Source organism: Ictalurus punctatus, chromosome 22 (assembly GCF_001660625.3).
Source record: "Ictalurus punctatus breed USDA103 chromosome 22, Coco_2.0, whole genome shotgun sequence".
NCBI classification, from domain to species: domain Eukaryota; kingdom Metazoa; phylum Chordata; class Actinopteri; order Siluriformes; family Ictaluridae; genus Ictalurus; species Ictalurus punctatus.
The window spans coordinates 9,372,180-9,398,448 of NC_030437.2; the positions used below are offsets into that span (position 1 = coordinate 9,372,180).

Sequence of the window (26,269 nt, forward strand, 5' to 3'; positions counted from 1 at the left end):
AAATAGCAGACATTTCTTTTGGACACCCACTACTAAAAATGTTTGTGCTCTTCCCACTATTGCATATGCAATATAAGTCTCAATATCAATAAAATGTATCAGGGATACATCAATCCCATTTTCCCCAGCCAATACTCAGAACTAATCTGATAATTAGTCATTTCATTCTATATGTAATAGAATATGAAATTATTGGTAAATGGTCTGGAAAAGGTTTGCCATTATTGTCATTTATTTAATGACAAGCTTAAGATAAAAAAAAAATGATACTGATAAGGCAGTGGAATCCTATAACAATCCAAGCTGATAGCAGTTTGATAAGACACTCAGTACTAGATCTGGACATCCCAATTGCACAAGAGTTCAGGAGGAACAATTCAATTCAATTTTATTTGTATAGCACTTTTTACAATGGACATTGCCTCAAAGCAGCTTTACAGTAGCATATAAACACAGGATACAGATTTTAAATGTGTGAATTTATCCATAATGATCAAGCCAGTGGTGACGTTGGCAAAGAAAAACTCCCTAAGAGGGCTTGAGGAAGAAACCTTGAGAGGAACCAGACTCAAAAGAGATATAAAACAATGGATAGTGTGAAAGTAAAGGAGAGTTCATTATAGTTTTAATATGAAGTCTGTTTTGTTTTGTCCATTTGAAATTGAGGTCCAAAACCATTTCCAAGCTTACTTCTAGCTGCTTGTGGTCCTAGTAGAAGTACTTCTGTCTTGTCAGAATTAAGGAAGAGGAAGTTAATAAGCTGGTGTCTGTTGTCTGGCTTTGCTGTGCATTGTCAGCATAACAGTGGAAGCTAATTCCATGTACTATATATATATATATATATATATATATATATATATATATATATATATATATATATATATATATATATATATATATATATATATAATTATTAATTATTATTAATAATTCAAAAAATTTGACCCAGAGGTAGCATATATAAAGTAAAAAGCAGCGGGCCTAAAAAAGAACCTTACGGAACACCAAACTTTACCCCGGTATGGGTGGAGAAGTCTCCATTTATATCTACGGACTGATAGAGATTGGTCAAATAAGACCTGAGCCAGGAGAGGGCCGTTCCCTTAATGGCAACATTTTCTTGTCTATCAAGGAGAATAGTATGATCAATGGTATCAAAAGCTGCACTAAGGTCAAGCAACACAAGTAAGGAAACACAACCCTGATCAGAGGCCAGTAGTAAGTCATTTACCACTCTAACCACTATGTGACTGTGCTATGATGAGGCCTAAATCCTGACTGATACATTTCACGAATGTTATTCCTGTGTCGGTAAGAGCATAGCTGCTGTGCTACAGAGTTTTCTAAGATCTTGGCGATAAAGGGGAGATTTGATATTGGCCTATGGCTGGACAATTGACAGGGGTCGAGGTCAGTTTTTTAACCAGGTGTTTAATAACTGCTAGTTTAATTGATTTAGGAACATAGCCAGTACTAAGGGAAGAATTGATGCATTTTAGAAGATTACTTCCGGAATAATCTGCTTGAAGAAACATAGGTAATGGACCTTTTCTATGTTCTATTGTGAATAGCATATGGGTTTATGAGATTTGCAAATCATTGCATTCTGTTTTTATTTACATTTATTTACATTTTACACAGCGTCCCAACTTTTTGGGAATTGGGGGTTGTACATTTAGTGTGAAACTGGCAGGACATGTACCTTACATTTTCCCCACTCTAATAGCTAATGAAAAGTACATCAGTGGTTCTATCATTTCTTCATGCTACCATGCAAGATACATACTACAGGTTCAAAAAGTACCCTTAACGGTACCGCACCAGTGACAAGGATAGGTACAGTTCAGTAGGTCTACAAACTAAAGGATGCAGTTTGGTCTGGAGAAACAGTCTAAACCTAGAGGCTACAGCAGATTTAGATTGCTTCTTACATCTTGATTATCACACTTTCTTCTCCAGTAACCATTTTATCCTGTTCAGGGTCGCAGTGGATCCGGAACCCATCTTGGGAACACTGAGTGCAAGGCAGGAATACGCCTTGGATGGGGATGCTAGTCCACCACAGGGCAGCATGCACACACATTCACAACTACAGACAATTTAGCATAGCAAATTCACCTACCTGTTTTTTCTTTGGAGGGAACAACAAAGTCATAAACTCGTAATCTCAACCCTCAAGTGGTTATCCCATGGAAGGGTTTTGTTACATCACACTTGACCTCTACCTATTCTCATCACTGTGAATGAGCCAGGTAACCTGGACAAACTCCAGTTTAGCATTTAACCTTCCATTCTACTGATGTTCTGGACCACTAGGACAGTTTCTTTTAGAGGTAGGAGAGGCTGTACAATTTCCTTATAAAAGTCCAAATTATATACACACTTTTCAACAGCTAGTTTTGTGCATACACAACAGTTATCAATGATATAAATGCTTAGAATGTGATTAAGAAATCTCACAATATCCATTTATACCCAGAAATAAATCCATATGCTTGTGCACATGCTTAACTTTTCCTTCCCTCACTGACACCTCCAAGGCCCAACACCCTAAATTTCTTAAATTCCAAGACTCAATGCTCAACTCCCTATATTCTTAGAGAAATTCAAGAAAAACTTTCAAACATTCCTGAAGTTCATCATCATCATAATTCATGGGTCAACCCACACATTGAGCAGTCTGACTGTTATTAAAGCAAGTGTACACAACTGTTACCATCTATTGTGGTGTAAGAAGTGTGCCTTTTTCTTCTGTGGTCTGTTTTTCATCCTGAAGTAGGTCCTGTTCCTCTGGTCTGCGCATGTTCTTGTCTACTAAACGAAAAGACTCCATGAATTCATCAATGTCTATGCAGCCATCTTTGTTCATGTCTATGCTGACCACCAGTTCATTGATGGCTTCGCTGGAAATCTCCATTTTCAGATAGGCACTTAGCAGCTTCCACGTCTGACAGAAGTTTTCAAAAGAGATGAGGCCTGGAGAAAAACAACATGAAAAACAGACCAGCCATAAATGCAACCTACCTGGTTCAGTTTGCATTACAGCTCGCAAAGAATGATGACAAGTAAGGGCTGGACCATGATTTGGGAGATAAAGTGAACTGAGAGCTGGAAGACTGGAATGTGCTATCTATCATACCCGAGTTGTCTGTGTCCACTATTCTGAAGATGGTCTCCAGAGTGGAGCGGTGCCTGTAAAGAGTCTCCATCAGCGTCTGCTCAATGTACTGTAAACACAAGAAGCAGGCCATTTTGTGGATAGTAAACATGGCACAAATCCTTTGACATCATATGTTTATGCATGCAAATAATTCATCAAATTAAAAGTGAATGACTCATTCTTAGACAATCCAGATGTGTTTGGTCGTTCCATAGCTGTAAATGCAGTTAAAACAACTGGCTATCTTGGTATGTTGGTTCATTTTTTGCTTTATCATTTCTTCATACTAAGCACTATTTTACCTCGCAGTTCGGTTCTTTTATAGAGAGATTACGGAACCAGTTGTGGTAATCCAACATGTCGTTGGTGGTGCTGGTGAGGAGCTGAGAGTGCAGCATTCTCCAGGGCAATTCCAGGTGTAGTACCTGTCCTACAGCACTACTCCAGTCATTCAGAGAGATGAGACCTGAGAGTGGACCAAGAGGAAAAGCTTTTGCTAGTCATGTAATTATAATCAGGAGCTTATATGAGTATAATAGATGTAATAGTGTACATGCATGTGTGGATTAGACTCTTTTGTAATTCCACTGTTTGTAGGGTTTGGTACTGTCTTATATCCTCTTATGAAACCTGGCAAGGCGAGTGGCACTGATATATTTAAAAGGAGCTAATTAAATTCCATTCAAAGAATAACAAGTTATTATATCATGGATGTGCTAATGTAGGCAGAAACAGTGTTTTTGGATCTGGACATGTTTAAAGCAGGTATATTTTTATTCAAGCATGGGCAGGAGAGTTTACAATTTTACAGCAAAAAAAAAAAAAAAAAAAAAAAAAAGAAGAAAAGGGAGTTCCTTACATAGAAGCAAAAATTTGACTATGACATGCAGAATATCAACTTTACTATTCAAACTCAAGAATTTGACTCAAGATAACCTGCTTTTATTTGATACCTGGCAACAGACTGTAGATGCAAATGCCATATTTAGAATAAACTCCAGACCTTTAATAAACTATTTTATGCATGAACTAATATGCCATGGCACACAGCTGGCTAAGAAACAACTAAGTATTAGATCTGACATGTATAAGACACAAAGTGACTCATTATTTTTATTTAAAATAGGAGATCATCACCATAGAGCAGAAATCAGCGAATATTTTTTTTAAATTGCATAGCCGTCAAGGATAATTCAGCAGAGTTTTAAAGGAAAAGTCCACCCTGATCAATGAACATGTGATCCTCAGTGGCATCCAAAATTGATTCGGTAATGAACTTCTAAGTTGACTTTTCTAGTTTTGACATGTTGGTCTATTTTCACTTTGATTTTCAGTTTCCTATATTACCCACAATGCCCTTCAACTGCCTTTTGATAGTGGCGCCAGTCAAATTTATCCCTCACTTTTTCTCTATCCAAGAGAGTCTGATGCAGCAGAGCTTTAGTCCGTTAGTCTGTCCAGCTCTCTCATGTCCTCATGTGTGTGCACTCTGTACAAACAGATCAGGTTCCAAAGCTTCAACTTTCAATTGATAATACTGGCAAGACTGTTGAGCTTGTCATCTCATAGACTGCTACATAGCTGAGCCAAGTCTCTGCTGTAACTCAGTGTAATAAATCAGTGCGTATTCATAGAGTTAAAAGATAGAGAGGGTGCACTTGTGAATTTGTCTATTATACAATTTGTTCCATCATGGTGTTACCAATAGGGCGTCCAAAATGGAAAACAATAACCTATGCCAGTATGTGTAGAATAGACAGCTGGGTTGACTTTTCCCTTAAGTGCTTATTGGTCACCATACTTAAGTGACTTCACAGGACCTAAATTTTATCTTGTACAAAAACATGGATAAATACAGCATGCCTGTTGAGTCTGTGGTTTGTAAGAAGTACTGCACCTGTGTTCTTCTTATCATAATCCTGAAAGGCACTGATGAGATCTGACTTGTGTGCAAACAGTTGCTCTCTCAGAACTTTAAGAGCAGAGTGCTCTGTTCGTCTGATACTGAACAGAAAAGGAAATAGAACATAAGTGTTCAGTAAATACTGACATGCTGCCAAAGAAGCAGGAGAAGCAGGAGAAGCAGTCTTCCCTTCAAAACTCATTCCTAACTGCAACGAGCAAAATAGAAGCACTTTAAAAGGCACAAACCATTTTTACATCTCTACATGTAAACATTTGACATTTTTACGGTACATTGTACAGCGTTAAAAGAAAAGCCAATAATGGTTGATTATCGCCATCTAGAGAGCAGACGTGGTAAAGCTCAGCGATATTTGAGTTTTTACTGTAAAATGCAATTTCACTTACATTTATTCCATGCTTATATGAATTTAATTTAGCATGCATGTGCAGTAAATTAGGGAGAATTTTTAAACACAAACTCTAAAAACAGTGACATAACAAATCAGCGACTAAAATAAAAATGTATAAATGTTTGTTATACTGATTTGATATACTAGTGTAAAACCAAAGAGAAAAATCAGCTTTAATTACCTTTGTCCAAAGCTCATCTCTCGGGTCTTACTGTTGGTCTGGTACTGGATAAAGTAAGGCACTAGATCTGGACCTAATCTGACCAGAGCTCCCCTATTACTGCCCACTTCATAGTAGTTAGAGGCAGAAAAAATTGTGAGGACCTACAGACACAAATATGCCAACTATCATTCTTTACAATATCAAAAATGTATCCTGTATGTCAAATCAAGCACCTGATATCAAGAACATACAATTCAGTTTAATTCACTTGTATTTGTATCACACTTTTAACAATATACAATGTCAAAAGCAGCTTTCCAGCAGTCTGGATGTAGAGTTCGATCCCTAATAAGTAAGCCAAGGGTGACAGTGGCAAGGAAAATCTCCATGAGACAACATAAGGAAGAAACTTTGAGAGGGACTAGATTGAAAATTGAACCCAGCCTCTTCTGGGTGAATCGTCATTCTTCCACAACTGTATGCTATAAAGTCAAACAGAGTGTTGAAAGGATGTTCAGCACGTGCAGCATAGTCTTTATGGTTACAGCAGCAGTTGTTATTTACAAGTCTACAATATCCAGGTGAGATTATACACTGCAGCAAGAGTGAGACTTAAACTGCTTTGGGAAGTGCAAATCTTTAGGGTGTCCATGTGGGACCATAGCGTTCTGTATATACTGAAATATAGCCTACTGTTAAGACACAGGCATAGTAGTAAATGAAAAATTGATGAAATAAAAGAACATTCTGGAATAATCCTTTATTTGTTAATCTGAAAATGCAAGAAAAATAATTTAAGTATATAATAATTTTTAATTCATTCATTCATTCATTCATACATTAGGGCTAACACAGGCTTTGAGCTTGTCCACTGCATCTGTTTTGAACTGCTACTTGATCAACACCACAGAGCGATTGATTGCTCTTGGAAGAGACATTAACTGCACTCTTCTGTGTACATGAGCACACACACTCAAAATTGGCATGATTTGCTCTGACTGACCGGTTTAAAAGGTTTGGGTTTACACACCTTGCGGTTGTGGCAGAACTCATATCCATCTTGCTTGCATTCATGGGAGCGGATGATGAGCTGCAGGTTGTGTTTGTTTAAAAAGTCCTCAGTCACGTTGGGGCCCCAGTAACAACCTCCACCACGAACTTCATTCGGGATGCAGCCATCTTTAGTCATGGGGTCACTCCAAAGCAAGTCCAGGATCTGATAATAATCCACAACTTAAATTTAAAAAAAAAAAAAAGTACTTCTCTTTTACCTAAACTTGTTACCTAAACCTAAAAAGTTTTCCATATCCCAAGTGGTGTTTATAAAGAGAGAACAATAAAGGGCCTAGAGCCCTTTATTGTGTGACACTAACATTGTGTGACACAATTTTAGGCTCTGAAAAGTTTCTATAGATGCTAACACATTGGTAAATGCTTGGTAAGATCTAAGCCAGACAAAAACTTGTTTCCAAACCTGTCCATTACTATATAAGTGTCAAATGCTGCACTCAAAACCTACATTAAAACAAGTATATGCACAATGTGAACACATAGTCTACACTCTGGTGATTCTAGAAACCAGACCGAAATACAGCACGCTTGTTATTCCTATTTAAAAACAGACTATATCCCAAATCTTAAATACAAATTTTATGATGAAAATTATATGGTAAATAGAGAGACCAAATGGGATTCTTAATAAAATCTAGCTTCAAAAACCTAGGAACATGACACAAGCCATTTGATGAATTTGTGAATGATTGACCAAAACACTGACTCTATCTTAGCTTTTCTGTGTTATGAAGTAACCTACACTATAAGGCCAAAAGTACTGTATGTGGACACCTGACCTTCACACACATATGTGGTTCTTCCCCAGACTGTAGCTACAATGTTGGAAAACCATAATTGTCTAGAACGTTATTTCTATATAATGTAATATTATATGCTGTAGCATAAAGATTTCCTTTAACTGGAATGAAGAGGCCCAAACCTGTTCTAGCATGACAAGCCCCTGTGCACAAAGTGAGGTCTATGAAGACATGATTTGCCAAGGCTGATGTGGAAGAACTCGAGTGGCCTGCACAGAGTCTGACCTCAACCCCACTGAACACCTTGGGTATGTACTATAGTGCTGAATGATCCCCAGGCCTTCTTGCTGGACATCGGTGCCCGACCTCTTGTGCTCTTATGGTTGAATGGGCACAAATTCCCAAAACCACAGTTAAACGACTTAGTGAAAAGTTTTACCAGAAGAGTGGAAGATGTTATAGAAGCAAAGCAGGAACAACTCATATTAATGACTATGGTTTGGAAATGGGATGTTCAATGATCAGGTATCCACATACTCTTGTCCTAAAAAAAAGCTAATCTACCTCTTTCCACTCATTGGTAATGTTGTTAGGGGTGTTGGTAGATCCTTTGGCTGATTCAGATGATATGGACATGTTAAAGTGTCTATAGGGCATGCTGCTGGCAGACTGGGCTAAGCTGGTCTGTCTTTGTTGAATCTTGAGCTCTTCCTCCACGGTCCGGGTCACGGTAGCTGAGAAATCCTGCAAAGAACGGCACTGGAAAGTCTCCCGGGGAGGTAAGGACCTGAAATAAGTGAGCGAGGCATGCCTTCTGCTCAAAATACTATGCTTAGAGTTCTTCGATTCATCTTCCATTTCTGAGGCCAGTGAAGGCCGGACAGACACACTGCTCTTCTGCTTTGGAGCCCTCAGAGCAGATATATACTGGAGAAAAACAGAAAACCGACCAGATAATTAACTAAACAACCATTTCCAAAATATCACATTATTATAGAAGTTGGTATTATAAGCACACAAGAACACTCATTATAATATACTGAAATTCGATATTGTTTAGTGTTCAGACTTGGTATTATTAATCAAAACATTGCACATGTGAACTTAAGGAAATACATATGAGATGGAAATACATGAAAAGAAAATTCACACAATTAAATAAATAATGTGCAAAAAAATCACGTGAACTTAAATGTGTAAAAAAATATTGAAAATTTAGGGATATTTTTGTGGAATAATTGAAAACTTCACTTGAAACTGTGTAAAAATCATGTGTGGAAAACAAACGAATGGTTTTTATTTTCACACGTGAAAATCAAACAGTTGTGTGGGGGTAAAAATCAACATGAAATCAAAAGAGTCACATATGGAAAAATTACGTGAAAATAAATTAACCATGTGCAAAACTCTCACATGTAGATAAATGAATTGTGAGAAATCAGTTAAAAAATAAATCAACTGTGTGGACAAAACTCACATGGAAATAAATGAGTCATGTAAAAAAAAAAAAAATGAATCATGGGCAAAAATCATGTGTGAAAATAAATGAATCATTTGTGATTCATTATGTGAAAATGAATTTCAAAAATCACATAAAAATATAAGATGAAATTGAAAATGTGAAACATAATATGTGGGGTGTCATTTTTACATTAGTATTCACATGTGATGCTGGTGTGACGTTTCTGTAAGGGTCTTCATAGGAGTAAGAGACCATACTGCACATTTGATTTCAGACATGGATTATTTAATTCACAACATTAACCCAATTATTTATTTCAGTTTACAGTTTTTATTTACAGTTCTAAGTGTTAATTTGCCTCAAGTAGATGCTGATCTGTTTGTGTCTTTTTGTTTTTGGGACTCACTCTGTGTCTGTCCACTCGGGCCAGCAGTGCCAGGTCTGTACTGTCTGAGATCCCCCCATGGACGATCAGCACCTTCTGATCAATCACTGTTGCCAGGGGCAACCAGCTGAATATCTTCTGAAGCAGCTTTAGAATTCGTTTACCATGTATCTGGAACACATGAGAAATAGTCTTCATAACCAGATTACAGGCAAAATGATGATGGGCTAAAAATATTCCTCCTGATCGTAATCTCAGGACCAGCGACAATGCCAAATAAGCTACAAACTGTACAGTGAAAAACAATTACATGTACATAATCGTGTTATTAATAATGCTTTATAAATCATGTATTTTTAGCTATAAAATTCCCTTCCCTTTATCTAGATGTGTTTTTGTTTTTGACAAATAAGGTCTAGAAAGTAAAAATGTAATCAAGTAATGTAAAATAATAAAGTAATAATAATCACTATTAGTGCAGTTTATTTTTGCTTATTGTTCACCATTGCTGAAAATAATCCTTTTTTTATTATTATTATTTTTGCTTACTGCTCTTACCACCACTAGAGAGAGCTGCTGGCAGTTTATTTTAGCTTTCTTTTTTTTTGTTAACGAAGTGCATTGGGATCTCCTTCAACGTACTAACACAGCAAGGTAAACAATCTACCATGGGAATCCACGAATACAAGTGTTTGGAAAGACTTACCTTGTATTTGCCCAACACTTCTTTGGTGAACCCATACCTTAAAAAAAAACAAAAAACACACAATTATAGTGTTGCATCTACTGTCTATACAACAGAAAAAATAACATATTTTACACATTAGTGGCCATTATGAATAATATACCTCAGGTTTATTATGTGATCCTCATGATTTCCTCGATTAAGGTGAACCTCTCCAGGATAGACCAACAAGAAGGCAAATAAAATAAGTAGAATCTCAACTGAGTCCTTGCCTCGGTCCACAAAGTCGCCATTGAAAACATAAGGCTTCTCCAGCGACGGCATCCCATTCTACATATTGAGAAACATTACATAATGTTATAAATCATGTTTTTTTAAAATTAAATACATACCCTATGACATGCCCTATTCAGATATGCAGAATATAAACAATGCATTATAAAATAATTATCCCTTTCCAGCAAAGTTAGAGAAATACACTAAAAAAACCAACATTTTATGCTAAAAATCAAACAACACAGTTTGTGGGCTAAAGGTTTTCTCCTAGGAAAATGTACTTACTTTGTAAAATATTAGAAGTAAGTCTTCTAACTGTCCATGTAAGTCCCCTAAGTTAAACATATTTTTTGGAAAAGATTTGTGAGATAAACCAAAACTATCTACAACATGCAATCTAAAGATAATATTTTAAAAAGGACAAAGGTACAAGTTTTCTCACCACATATTGTGATTTCTTTGCTATGGCAGGTAGAGATTCGGTTGATATTTGGCAGAACTCTGAGCAGCTTCCAGGTTTCAAGAAGAAGTTGGAGAACATACCGAGAGTGGAGCTGCTACTTTGCAAAAACAAATCGATATGCATTAAATGTAACTCGATGTAGTCTGTCTTGCAGTACATAATGAACGGTGAATGAAAAGTTTCACATTCAGTATTGGAGTGTGCTTCACCTACTTGTTTGTTTCTAAAAGCCTCAATGAGATCGGCAGCTTGATTTGCGTCTAGCGGGAAGGTTAGCCTTGGGCCTGAATAGACTTCTGGAACGTCAATATTGGTGTATCTGAAGTATCTCTCCCAAGCCGCATCCTGACAGATTTCATTTTCTCTGAAGATGTGGGAGATCAACTTTCCTACATTGTGGAACATATTATTAACCCACAAGGCAAAGAGTGGGAATTAAAATTTAATAGAGGATATGTACTGTATATAACACAGAGAAAGTTGAATGCAATCCATTGATGTAATATCATTTTTTTTTATTCATTATTCATATCTTAACACTACTTCATCATTACATGGACATATATGTAATATTATCATTTATGTGATAATAAATGAACAAACTAATTATTTAGTCCTAAGGGTGTGCCAACTTTTGCACTCAGCTGTACATTCACTGAAAAAGGGGTTCATTTGGATTGTTTTTTAGCTCTTTAAAGGTGCTCTATTTGTAACTCTTTTTTTGTTGTAAAACAATTAAAGGTTCTCTCAGAGGGACACACCAAAGCTGTAAGATGGAACCTTCCTTCTTATATATATTTTCTTATATATAATCAATGTTGGGTAAGTTACTCAAAAAAGTAATCCACTACAGATTACTAATTACTACATTAAAATCGTAATTTGATTACATTACTGATTACTGCATGTAAAAAGTAATCATATAACTAATTACTTTACTTTCACGTTACTTTCAAAGCCTATCAAACCTACAAAAATACATTAAAAAGTGAAATTCATAGTTCTTTCAGTAATTTTAGTGCGCGTCAATGTATGACATGATCAGAAAAATATAGGTTTATCATAAAACATGTCTCGGGTGTTGTCACTGATTGTAGAACTACCAGATGGATAAAATATAAAACTTCTAACTAGGGTGGTTTGCTGATGCTAGCCAAGGGGAGGCACAACTAAGCTTTCACTGTATGGGTTTAGCTGCTACAGTGCCATGCAAAGTACATTATCTTTCCTTATGCTCTGCTCATATCATGTTCACGTAAACTGGAACTCATATAGACATTTAGACACCTTGTTTTCCTGATCAGCATCAGAGGATGTTACATTTTTTATTATTTTTTTTAAAATCGGCATATATCCATTTTTCCTCACACTGACTGTGAGCTAGAGTTTGGTAGAATTGAGAGACTGTCAGCCAATAAGACATGAGTATTTCCACGTATTTTCCTGTAAACCCTGTCTGATTAGTCTCGCATCCTTTCATTGAAGATATAAAATTACAGGCAGTCTTCTTTTACTGACGTTCAGTTACGTAGTGACAAACCGAAAACCAAGTAGAGAATTATTCAGGGCTAAAGAAAAAATCTTCAGGGCTACAGCCCTGAATGCCCAGGCCGGGTTACGCCCCTGGCATCTGCGCAAAATGTGATTTATTTTAAAAATGCCTTTAACTTAATATTGATTTTTTAGCAATAAATTTCTAATGCAAGTAACTTAATTTTATTGTCATCAGTAACTGCAATCAAATTACATACATTTTAAATGTAATGCATTACATTACATTACATTATCAGAAAACGTCATTACAATACAGTAACACATTATACCCAACTCTATATATAATATACAAGATATATGCATAATCATACACACACACGTTCATTCTTCCTCAGTAATTGTGCATAGGGTCACAGTGGATCCAGAGTCTATTATGGGAACACTTGGCATGAGGCATGAATACACCATGGACACACACATTTACACACTTATTCAAACCTAGGGGCAATTTAGAATAGCCAGTCCATCTTCATACTAGTTTTTGGGAGGTGGGAGGAAACCAGAGAACCCAGAGGAAACCCACATGAACGCAAGGGGTACTTGCAAAGAAAGACAGCAACCAAAGCTCAGGATCAAACTGGGGACCCTGGAGCTGCGGCATGGCAGTGCTTCCCACTATGCCACACACACACACACACACACACACACACACACACACACACACACACACACACACACACACACACACACACACACACACACACACACACACACACACACACACAAACAAACACACAGAAGTGACCTTACGTTCATTGCTAGAGGGTGTGAAGTTGTCCATGAGGTAACCAAGAAAATTATACAACTAGGTAAAGAAGAATTAAAAATGAATTAGCAAACATCACAACCCATTTTTTAATGCTTAAACTTAATATACGTACAATTTTAATACTATAGTTAGTCCATTAATTACTCCATGAACTAACACACTGACCTGTGCATCAGTTCTACATGTGTGTGTTAGTTTTTACTTTGATTTGTTCCTGTTGCCCAGTGTATTCTATGGACTGGAAGATGTTCCAGGTGTATCTGCGCTTCATCTCCATGCGGGAAACATACTGACGATACCAGCGCTGGATCAGAACTGCAGCTCTGATTGCTTCACAGTAACAGAACAGAGAAGATCCAGAAAATGTTTTGTACTACATCCATACTACACTACCGCACATGTAGAATTCGTAATTCATTACGATATTCACAAGAAAATGTTGAAACACCGCAATACACTGCAAAAAATGACATCTTAGCAAGTGGAAATACCTTGAATACAGTCAAATGTATCTAGTATTTCTTACTATACAATTACAGTCAACCAAAGATAAGATTATTAAAGCTATTTTAAACCATTTGTACTCACTTCAAGCTTGAAATAGTCTCGTTCTATTGGCAGATAATTTTACTTATTTTAAGCATTTATTTCTAAAAAAAAAAGCAAGATCTGCCAGAAAAAAAGAAACCTACAAGATTGAAATGAGTTATAATGTCAAGGAATTAGGTTTAATGATCTTAGATTTGGTTTAGTGTAATCTTATAATAAGAAATACCAGATGCATTTGATCATATTCAAGATATTTTCACTTGCTAAGATGATTTTATTTATTTTTTTTGCAGTGTACCTTTAGATATATTCTCCTCAATGTTGACTGTGTTAAGGTGGTAACTATCAGAAACATTGTAGGGGCATATCCCTTTTCTCTATTTGTGAGCAACTCAATACATTCAGTGGCGATTGATGCTGCTGTAACTAATACAGGTTCAGTAGAAGTGTGACTGTCCTCCCAAGATGCAACCTCCAGTACAACCTAATTTCACCTCTAGTGACGTGTGTTTTATTCAGACATTGCTAGACTACAACCCTACACCTTATAATCTGACTCAGACTGCAAACACAATATACTGGACAGCCAGACAGGGTTACAGGCCTGAAGCTAATGCCGAGAGATTTGTAGGTCACACTTTGGATTACAAATAGTAAATATTAAGGAAACAAAAGGGTCTATTATATATATTGGATACTTATATATTATTGGATACTTACTTATTGCTGCTATATGTGTGAGCATGAAGAAGTAGAAAAATAATCAGGGTATATCATTAGTTGGGACACATATAAACTACCAAAAAGCAAAATAGTTCACTATTAAACTATGCATACCATTAAAAAAACAAAAAAACCAATCATACCACTATATTTAAATGGATGTAACATTATCATCTGTTCTATAAATCATCTGTTCTAATACATTAGGAGTATAGTATATTGTAAGAACCAGACATGCTACAGTACCTGAGATCCTAACTGAGATGACATTGCCATCTATGGGAAGAAAAAGCATGGAAGCAAATCTGATATATGTGATATAATCAATTGTTATGCATTATACTATGCATAAATTTACAACTATAATCATATGTAGAAATAGAAAATGCCTGTACAGTCTCCTTTCTTTCCTCAGTTGACAAATTGTCACTGAGATTACCTTTATCGTGTGCTTTATGGAATTCACTTCCTTTTGCGACCCCACAGCCCATGGTTTCTCCTAAGGAGAAGAAGAAGTTAGTGCCTGATAATAGAATAAAATATGTGGAAATAAACGATAGAGATCTGACTGGATTGGATGCTTGTTTTGAAGGCTTTGTGAGTTCACAGTGGAGTAAAAGGTCATGCTCTTAGTTGCAGTAAACAGATTCAGGTGACAGATTAAGCTCAGTTGGTGCTCTGACCAGCCTGATTGCCCTTAATCCTCCTTACAGCATCACACAGCCCTCAACACACCACCAAACCAGAGGGAAAAACTTAAATGCAGTGTGAGCACATCTTGGGACTCAGTGTACCTTCTATTGTTACCACTTTCATCTGAATCAGTTAAGACAGGGGCTCCCAAACTTTTCCAGGGCAATTCTCCCCAAATGACATTAACATTTGACCGAGGCCCCCCTTTTGCAAGATTTCTTTAAAACACATTAAAACTACAGACTTCTGAATATATATCCCTTTTTTTTATTATTAATAATCACATCTTACATCTTTACATTACATTACATTAGGAATTGATTGTATGTGTGTGGTTGTCTGAGAGTGAGAAAGAGAAAACATACTAGGGGGAGGGATGGGCACACCAAATTGTTGAGGCCCCCAGGGCCCCCACTTTGAAAACCACTGAGTTAAGAAACTCAGTGTGTGCTTTGGTGGGGCAATGTGACACAAAAAATCTGTTCTTACATCATATTATAAAGCAGAGTGCAAACCACAATGACTGAGTATTTCACAATTTGAAATGAGAAGGCTAATGAATCACCAATATTTCACGATGACCCTCCCAAGGACTTTAAATTGTACATGATCGCGAATAATTTTAGACTTATTTTCAAATGGTAATATAATAACATTTTTAAATTAAACAAAAAGGCTAGAGAGAGGTTTTTAGTTTCCCCTGTTTTGTTGTAATGTATCATGGTTGTATTGGACACAATAATTGTCATGAAATGAAATGCGATTTTAAATAAATTCTAATAATTTGTATCCAATTTTACTACAGCTACAAGTTACAGACAATGAAGCAAAAGCAACAAAAAAATCTAAATGTTGTGATCAAACAAGTCAAGCATGTAAAATCACAAATTGTGCATATCTTTTTCATTTGTTCTGTATCAATATTTCTGTCATTTATGTTTCTCAACAGTGGGTTTCATGTGAAATTAACAATAGTGAGTGTTATCTATTAACTAATTGAAGCATCCATTAGAATAACTCACCTGGTGGTTGTGTTTTCTCACCACGAAAAAAATCCAAAAGGCTTTATGATTACTCCCTAAACATGCCATGCAAAGCAATGGTTGTGGTTGTCTTTTCCAGTGGATCCTTGAGGTGGATAATGCGAAGTACACAGCACAAACTGAGCCGAAGCATGTACACATGAGGGTCGCTTGTCTATGGCACCCCCATCCCTTCCATCAGTGACCCATGGTCCTATGAAGACCTTGTTCAAGTAAAGCCTACTACAATACGACCGTGGCTTCTGCTTCTTTCACAACTAGAGCAGTCTGCTTAACCAAGAAAACAAGCCCAAGAGGATTAGGTTAATAGCTTGATGAGACTACATTGACTTTATATAGAAAATGGCATTCTGTTAAAGGGCAGCCTTTGGCACTAGTACAGTCTTATGACACTATCTAGGTGAACAGAAAGTTGTACTATGAATATGATTTCTGCTGCATGGCAAATACCTTCCTGCTGAATAAATCTTAAAATGTTCTCTTTTTTTCTTATTCATGAAGACTAAGTTTAGATTTATTATTTGGGTTTTTGCGATTTAGAGAGCAATAGATGTAGGTCACAGCATAATGTATGGGTTATTTTGGGAAACTACTAAACAGAGTTTAAGTCAGTACAAGTGTCCCCCATCATAAAAACATAGTATATAAAGTCTATAAGACATTTCAATAGATGGTTTCTAAACAAGAAATAGAAGAAAAAAGTATTGGGTCAGTTGATATATTCTAATTGTCATGACTGTGTTAAGGGTTACCCTGGTTAGGATACCAGTCATACGCGGGGCACCAGAACACATTCATTTACACACTTGTTCACACCTAGGTGTAATTTAGAGTAGCCAATCTATCTCTATACATGTTTTTGCATGGTGGGAGGAAACCCCAGAGGAAACCGACGTAGACATTGGGAAAATATGTAAAATTCCACATAGTCATGTCTGCGTTTCACTGTGTTCCAAGTTATTTGTAATGTTGGACTATTTCTACTGCTTTTCCATGAGTATGTTATGCTGTCTAAATAATTACTGTCTATAGAATCAATGTATTAGATCTTTTACACCCATTTGTGTAAAAAATAAATAGACAATAATCTAACATCAATTCATAAGAACACATACTTGTTGAATCCTGTATTTTTATCAATTAAATTAGAATATTCACCATTCATTAGCACTTTGAGACATATTAATTAATTAATTAATTAATTCTCCACTTTGCACTTTTCTTGGTAGGGGTCACAGAGGAAGCAGGTTGAGAAGGTCAGCCCAGACTCCTCTATACCTGGTAGCAGATTCTAGCTCCTCCTGGGGGATCCCCAATGTTCCCAGGCTAAAGGTCCAGTGAGATGTGTCTGATAAAGCTCTAGTGTGAACTGACCAGGAGGCATCCTTGTAAGGTGCTCAAACCTCCTCAACTATCTCCTCTCACCAAGGCTCTCCCAAATTGGAAAGCTCTTGACCTTATCACAATGAGTAAGCCCATTAAACCTGTGGAGGAATCTCATTTCCATTGCTCATACTCACAACCTCTTTCTTTCACTAGTGTGTACCTACAGCTTATGACCACTGTAGAAAAAAATTACAGTATGTTTTAACCAGTCTCTCTAAGGTTTATCTTTAAATTAATGCCTTGCAACACTACACTAGATGGGAAAGGGCATATATAAAAATGACAAAAGTAAATTAATTAATTAGAAATTTATTGATCTTGTTGGTCAGAAAGTTAATGTCATGATTACACACATGCAGTCTCTAGATATAAGACGTATCTAAAAGTAAGCCCATGTTATAAACCTTATAATATTACCATTTAAAATGTACAAGTACATTAACATTAGCAGCAATCATAAAAACAACCATAACAATGATAAAATCGACTAGTGCACAGAGATCCACTGATCTCACTAATGTCACTACATTACCATTGAGCTAAATATACAGTTCATTATTGTAGCCTTGTAAAATTTAGAATTAAAATTGGCTCATTTGCAATGTTATGGTTGTATGTGAGTCTGGAACTACTGAAAGTGTGGTGGGTTTTAGTTTAGACCGTTGACCTTTGTCACAAAGGACTCACCACAGGTCTGTGAACAGAAAGAAAATTGGGTAAAAAGGGTGAGTAATTATTGCCAAATCAAAACTAGGGTACATGTTATTTTATGAATAAGCATCTTATTAGCTACTGCAACCATGAGAGAATGAAGGCAGTCATAAGACCTCATGGAGAAACTGTGGTGACTTTCAGTTCATTTAACTACTTCCTCAACATCTAACCAGCTGGTGATCACTGACTCATTGGAAAAAAAATCTTGACATTTTGACATTTGAGACACCACATGAGTATCCACTACAACTGCATAGCAAATATACTGTAAATTACAGTTAACAAGCATTTTAAACGGACTTTCTAGAAAACAAACTAGAAGGGTACAACAATTATGTGTTACGTTGTACACAGAAACAAGCCAAAGGTATAAACATGCATTACATTAATTATTAACTACATGGGGTATGTATGGTGCGAAGCACTGCTGTGTGTTTATACCTCTCTAATCACGGTTCTGTACTCTTCTGGGGCAGCTGCACTCATCACTGTCGTGTAGACCGTTCTCCTGAACACCAGGTAAACATTGAAATTTGAGAACAGTTTGATTTACTACAGTTTTTGTGAAATACAAGGATTACCAATGCAAAATTGGTAGTTGCAAAAATGCAAAATACTACCAACTGCAAAATGTATGACTAAATATATGTTTAGCCAAATGAATAAATCATTATATTAGCTGCATAGATCAATTACCAAAATTCCTTTGAGTGTATTTAAATAAGATCTACTAATAGTTAGATGTGATCGTTTAGCATAAGTTTGAAAATTTGAATTAAAAATTTACCCCAAAAGTAGCTCAAAATAAGTTTGTATGGAGAATATGAGAGTGAAGGAAGGCAATGATCTGTTTCAGTGGTTATGTCTGGCAGAAATCAGTCATGTTTAGTTCCTTATTACTGCATTCACTAGGTAATTCCATACGTCTAGAAAAAGGGAAATCGGGTTACTCTGTTCAACTTCAATAGGGGAAGTGAAATTACAGATACGCACCCCTGCTCTTGCCAGACAATAAAAGGCTGTGTAAACGACAATCTGGCATTGAATTACAATCCACAAATACAGTCAAATAGCACAGTTCACACACCTGTTGCACACTGGAACCACTGAGAAAACCTGAAGGAAGAGACCAAAATACAATTAAATCACACATCTAAGGACATAACATGCTACAAAATGTTAAACATCCAACATCTAGGAGAGTTAAATAAGTGATTACTTTATAATTAGATTAATGTTGGTCAAAGCATTTAATATAACACAAAGTTGGGCTAAAGGAATAGAAAACTTTGGCCCAATTGTCAGGAGATTGTTAGTTTGAATCATGACAATGACACAGCCATCCTTGGTTGGTCAAGTAAGGAAAATTGGCAATGCTCTCTGGGAGGGAGGAATGGCATACTCCCTCTCCCCTGTCAATTACAACAACACTAGCCAATGAGGGGAGTCTGCGAGCTCATGTATGCAGAAGGGGTATATACAGTAGCACTTTCTTCTTCAGTATGTTACACTGTGCTGTGATACAGTATAAGCAGCAGTTAGAAAAAAATAATGTTGGCTGTCTTCACATGTCTCAAAGGAAGCACATGCTAAAGCTGTTGGCAAAACTACTGCTGTGATCTGGGATCAGAAAGAACACTGAAAACAGCCAACCCTGTAATCCTACAAGTACATTTACTTTCTAGAGACTAAAAGGTCAAATGGTCACTGCGGAAATGTCACGACTGGTCCTCTATCACAGTGGTTTTCAAAGTGGGGGCCAGGGGGTACCCGGGGGGCCTCAAAAACTTGGTGTGGCCATCCCTCCCACTATTATGTTTTCTCTTTCTCACTCTAAGACAACCACACACACACACAATCAATTCCTAATGTAATGTAATGTAAAAATGTAAGATGTAATTATTAATAAAAAAAAGGGGGATATATTCAGAAGTCTGTATTTTTAACGTGTTTTATAAACATCTTGCAAAAGGGGGGCCTCGGTCAAATGTTAATGCCATTTCGGGGCCTTTCCCTGGAAAAGTTTGGGAACCCCTGCTCTATCAGTATTTCCACATGGGAATATTTGCATGTTGTTTGTGCAAGCTTGTTATTCCAAAGCAGTTGTTAATGTATACATAACTGTATGAATTGAACTTAATAAAAATTTAAAAAGAAACACAGGAGTGAAGTTGGACTTGAGAGACGGTATTGTTGTTATTTATTTATATCGAATGGGACTAATAAAGAACTGTATTATCGACAATCAATACTAAAATGTATTTAGCTGTTTACCTGATAAAGAGAGTGCAAGTTGATGTTATTTTGACCTGTAGCATTCAGTGTTTTCATAGCCACTTCTCTAGATCAGAAAAGAAAGCATAAGCAGATACACTAGGACAACAGAAATGAATATGAAGACTATTGTTTTATAATAAAAATGAGTGAAACACACACTTTCTAGTGTCTTGCTTGGGTGTGGGCAGCCAGTGGTCGTAGTTTGTCTCAACCCTGTACCAGCTACAAACAAACAAACAAACAAACAAACAAACAAACAAACAAACAAACAAACAAACAAATAAATAAAGAGTTTTTAAATGGTTATGTAGAGTCCTAACTTGCTTATATTGATGGCAAAAAAGTTATAGTATAGTAAACAACAACAACAACAACAACAACAACAACAACAAACAAACAAACAAACAAACAGAAAAAAAAAACGTAGTATCTTCATGTGCTCTGATCCCATCGACTAATCGGGCCTTGTGTTTATCCCAAGACTTTTATTCACAATATGCTGACGGCACATCCTTTGAACAGACTTAGTACTGTTTAACTTCCTCTTTACTCTTCTAGACCAGCATACAGTGATTTTCTCACCATGCGGTGTCAGAAGAGGATCCTTTTTGAGACTGGTTCCTCTCAAAGTTTCCTCTCAATTTTCCTCAACACTGTCATGTCTGGTTTGTTCATTAGGGGTCTAGATCTACATCAAGATCTACATACTGTACAGCTGTGTTGTGTTGTTAAAAGTGCTATATAAATCAAACTGATGCATTTTATGACATTGCCTGACATGATGCTATTATGCATGTGTACTGAAGGTGATTTTAAGGGAGGGAGCAAAAGAGGACACAGTCTTGGTCTTTGGGAAAAAACACAACTTATCTGTAACTGTTATGAAAATCCCTGGTGTAGGTGAAGATGAAATAAATGAAGATGAGTTGATGCTTACTTTCCATTGATCGTATCCAAAGGCCAAATATCTGCAGGGCCGCCCCTGTCTCTGGTGATGACCACACCCTCTCCTGGATAAACACCGCCCACAATGTAGTACACGTCACTGATGATGGGTACAGCAGACAACTGTATGGCTGCATCCAGGAAGTTTGAGGCCCCCTCAAGAGTCTGAAAAACACACACACAACCATGATAATTTTGTGTAAAATAGTAGGGGGATATGCAAGTTTAACACTAATCTGATTGGGTATTGGATTTTACCTCTCTCACTAGCCAGCTAACAGGAGAATTCTTAAACAGGACAGCAGAAATGATATTGTCCCACCAGTGGCCCTTATCTGTGAGGAGAATATCTAGTGGTAATTTGAATGGACGTAAAATTGGTGCAGCTGAAAAGACTTCAGTAAGTGCACTAACCTCTCTGATTCCCAGTCACAGTGAACTTGTTTTTACTTTGCCCAGTCCATAACCCAACATAACCAGCAAAAGATGTCCCCCTGTAGGCCACCTATAATAGACACAGCAACACATTTACAGTGTTCAGTTACAGCTAAAATTCTCTCTTGTATAAGAAGAATTCTTCATCTCACGTCCAACAAGGCAGTGGTGCTGTACACAGGATATGATCGGAATTTGTCAGATAAACTGCAGATAAACATGCAATAACACATTTAAGTAAGATGCCTTTCAAGCTGCATAATGTCGATTTCTAATGCAAAACAGGAAGTCTGATAAGAAGTCATATGTTACTTCTCCATTTTTGATGAACTGAATATCGATCGTAAGATTCTTGAGCACAATATGGGGGTAGTCCAAGTTTCGACCATGATAGATTCTTCCCTTGGTGTCTTGAGCCACAATACTGGTACAGAACCTATAACAGATGGACAAAAACAGGAGAATCACTATTGTGTGCTCTAAAGACAAACCATGTGTTGTAAATTGGTTGTCAAAGTTGTTGGTATACTTTGCCAAAAGAAATCTGAAACAATTATACCATATACCATTACAACTGCACATAAGCCGTTATAATATGCTTTTTAAATTATTCATTCATTCCCAAAGCTTGCATGTACTGTATGTGGAGTTTCTTCTGCAATGAAGTGTGTGTGTGTGTGTGTGTGTGTGTGTGTGTGTGTGTGTGCTGCCCTGTGATTGACTGGCATTTACCTACCTTGTGCCCAGTATTATGAGGATAGGATTCATATCCACCATAACCCTGACCCAGGATAAGGCGGTCAATGAAGATACATTAAACATACACTTAAACATAATTCACTTCAAATCCAATGAAAGGACTATAACTCCCAGGTCCGCCGTCATGGAGGTACAACATGGGGGAAGGGTGGGGAATCAGGGAATTCACAGTCATGTGAAATAGACCTATGAATTTAACCTCTTTATACTGGTTGCAGTGGATCTGGAGCCTATCCTGAGCACTCTGGGCATGAAAGATCATGGTCAAAAACATAAGTGCTGTGACATTATGTACTGCGGCCCCAATTACCCTACATACCTAACAAATTATATCTAGCCCATGTTAATGTAAACCTTCAGTGTAGCATTTAAGGCTCATTTGAGTACTATGACTAGACAGCAAATTGGAAAAAACCAATACTGTAATATAGCTATGTGGCCAATAATTTTGCAGCAACAACCCAACATTCTACAATGCAATCTTGCCCTATTCTTAATTTAATGATGCCACCCCATGTATAAAAACTTAGACACACCACTGTTAGGCTATAAACAAATTGTACGAGCAACAGATCTACATACGCGGAAACTTCATAGGCGAAGTTGAGCAGGAGGATGTCGGAGATGTCAGAGCCATAGATAGCTGCCATGCCTCTGATCTCAGCAGCGTAGGGCTGAGGGGTAAACCGCTCCAGAGCTCTCACCACAGGTTTGATAGCGTGGTGAACCCATGCTGGAATTGTCGAACTAAGAAAAAAAAAAGTTCCGCAAAAGAAAATTGCTGTTGGATTAAAAAACTTCTATGCACTCATTTCAGGCAAGACACTACAGGAAGAAAACAGATTATTCCAACAAACTTATTCTCTGAAGAGTGTCTTCATAGTGAAATAAATATTTTAATTGTAACATCATCCAAAGTATAGATTTTTGTTTTAGTCTTTATAAAATATGCAAATGTACACATATCAGGGACATGCAGAACGTTGCTCAGGGGCAGGGGATCAGATGTAAAAATAAAACGGCTACATCACTAAAGAGCTCATTTTAGAACTACTTTAATTTAACTATATATTCTTATCACTCTGGTAGACATTGTAAACAGCCTGTCTGTGGTCTCAATAATGAATATGAGAATGACACTACTAATATAACCTACATTTATAGAATTAATTACAACAAAACAACAACTTTTAGTAGAGTGATGAATCTAAAGAATCTTTAAAAGGAAATTTAAACATTGTGCAATTTAAACAAAAAAAAACCACACACACACATACATTATATACATATATATATATATATATATATATATATATATATATATATATATATATATATATATATATACACACACATATATATATATATATATATACACATATACATATATATATATATATATATAGAGAGAGAGAGAGAGATAGATAGATAGATAGATAGATAGATAGATAGATAGACACAAATGTAGTGAAACGCATTTAGTGACAGTTGCAGGTCTGGAAATGTAACAAACTTGAGTAGCTAGAACTTACCAACATTTTCCCTCTCAATCAGTTTGAAAACTACCGGCGATAAGCATATAAAATTCTGCTAATATTAGGAAAAGGTTAGCAGAAGAGCTAGTGGTTTCAGCATGCCTGTCTGCCTGTTGAAGCGAGACGGATCGCGATTGCGTCATGACAACAAGACTATCTGACGGCAGACTCGAGTCGGACAAATAAATACGAAAATTCTCAGACTTTCTTGTGATTAATTTGCTACTGTTTTGTGCACGCGCTTATGTTAATTTGAATTCGAATGCTTTTTAAATAATTAAATTGTTTATTAATTAATGTTGAGAGGGGCACTTTTAAATCATTTAGAAAAAAGATTTAGAGTCTAGATACAGAGTCCTGCCTTCTGCATGTCCCTGACGCATATTTAATTAGATGAAGCCTCATGGAGGAAACCCTCACAGAATTTGTAACGGTTTAATGGTTATAATGGGAATTGTATTGGTTTTAATCTAAACCATAATGGCAATGGAGACTGGTAATTTGATGGCTTCTGTTGGTGGCATGTTATGTCTAGTGGATACCATTAAGGACCAATAATGGTAGTGGTTTTAATAACTAGCTAATGGTTTGTAATTGTATTTGTAGTGATTGGAAACAATCAGAATTTGTGTGATGGCTTGAACTGTTTTTTTTTTGTTTTTTTTTAAACTTTATTGCTTAAAAACTTTATTGCTTTATGTCTTTACACAGCTCTCTTTATGAAAAAATGTAAAAAAAAAAAAAAAAAAAATGAATGAATGAATTAAAAAAAAAATCCAGGCACACACTACAGAATAAAAAAAGTGAAATGATCATAACTTGTCCATCTTGTTAACTGATGTGACTGTTATTATTTTTACATAACTGGAGGTTTTAGGGGTGTTTCAATTTCTTATAAAAACACAGTTAAAACTAAAGTCAGAAAGGCTACACAATAACAACTCAACTACACTTCTTATTAGTGGTGAAAACCATGTATGTGACTCACTCACTCGATCACCTGAGCTGCTGCTTTCTGTAAGAAGTCTTTACTGAAGAGGTCTTTAAGTGGAGACCATCTCAGCTCCGGAGTCTGGTCCAGACTGATGTTCACCACCGGCGGGGAAAAGTTCGCACCGCAAACTGTCAGTGAGAACAGCAACCACAAAACCCCGGACTGCATCATCAAGCACCGAAACGTCTCCTGCATTCACGCCGTGGTTTACAGAAGTTTTAGTGAAAACCTCTGGTAGTGATCATGCCTGCATCCTGACAAAACATCCGCGTTCACGCTACTGTCAGAGAGAAGGCGTGGCATATATGGAAACGTGGGCGTATCATTGAATTTATATTCAAATGAAACCAGCTCTGTGTGGGAGTGGCATACGGAAATATTGGCGTGTCCTTGACTCTATATAAAAAGATGTGGATGTGGGCGTGTCTTTAAGTCCATATATGGTAGTCTTCAAGTAGGAAGATTGTCGCTTGTATATTTATATACAAGTGTATTTTCAGCAAGGATTTCAGATGGGATCCATTCATTCATCTTCTGTAAACCCTTTATTCTGTGCCTATCCGAGGAAAACTGGGTACTAGGCATGAATACACCCTAGATGGGAAGGCAGTCTATGGCAGAACACCATATACACACAGTCACAATCATTCACACCAAGGAGCAGTTCAGAGTATAGCCCACAGCTCAGAATGCAATCATAAAACCTAACGTACTCAGAAATGCTTGTTATATTTACAAAGAAAAAAAAAAGACACAGATCATTCTTAGCTGTAACATTACATCACTGGACTACTAAAGACAATGAACAATGTGAAAAGAGAGCCATGGCTTGTTTACTCTATTTTTATACAGAGATGGCACTGTAACCAAGCAGGCTAAACTGGCTTATTTTTCCTGAGGCTGGTTTATGGTTTTGTTTTCAGATTGAGTGTTTCATTAACTCAGTTTTAATATATATATATATATATATATATATATATATATATATATATATATATATATATATATATTAAACTGTCAGTGAGAACAGCAACCACAAAACCCCGGACTGCCTCATCAAGCATATATATAAAGCATATATATAAATATATATATATATATATATATATATATATATATATATATATATATATATATATATATATATATATATATATATATATATATATTTAC

The 26,269-nt window shown here is 36.4% G+C and overlaps 2 protein-coding genes across 3 annotated transcripts; both read right to left on the reverse strand.

The window, feature by feature from the left end:
• Positions 1-950: 950 nt before the first annotated feature.
• Positions 951-15,182, reverse strand: ppef2a (protein phosphatase with EF-hand domain 2a). The gene is given in 17 exon segments (XM_053674664.1): positions 951-2,976; positions 3,140-3,227; positions 3,463-3,626; positions 5,058-5,164; positions 5,657-5,799; positions 6,669-6,854; positions 8,014-8,376; positions 9,267-9,467; positions 10,003-10,039; positions 10,145-10,311; positions 10,543-10,589; positions 10,700-10,817; positions 10,934-11,109; positions 13,025-13,079; positions 13,246-13,416; positions 14,575-14,591; positions 14,674-15,182. Coding segments are annotated over 17 exon segments (2,430 nt in total). The 5' UTR covers positions 14,807-15,182; the 3' UTR covers positions 951-2,719.
• A 2,548-nt stretch (positions 15,183-17,730) lies between these two features.
• Positions 17,731-25,401, reverse strand: LOC108255927 (N-acylethanolamine-hydrolyzing acid amidase). 2 transcript variants are annotated; one of them, XM_017452299.3, is made up of 11 exons: positions 25,095-25,398; positions 23,150-23,314; positions 22,121-22,244; positions 21,788-21,878; positions 21,632-21,708; positions 21,366-21,538; positions 20,588-20,650; positions 20,426-20,492; positions 19,239-19,267; positions 18,593-18,659; positions 17,731-18,131 (listed from the first exon to the last, which is right to left on the reverse strand). In XM_017452299.3, the coding sequence occupies exons 1-11, from the start codon at positions 25,289-25,291 to the stop codon at positions 18,087-18,089; spliced, it is 1,098 nt and encodes a 365-aa protein (XP_017307788.1). In that variant the 5' UTR covers positions 25,292-25,398; the 3' UTR covers positions 17,731-18,086. The 2 variants fall into 2 exon arrangements, 1 of the variants encoding a protein (XP_017307788.1); XR_006980856.2 differs by lacking the exon at positions 17,731-18,131 and adding an exon at positions 18,939-19,077 and having other exon boundaries at positions 18,595-18,659; positions 25,095-25,401.
• Positions 25,402-26,269: the final 868 nt, after the last annotated feature.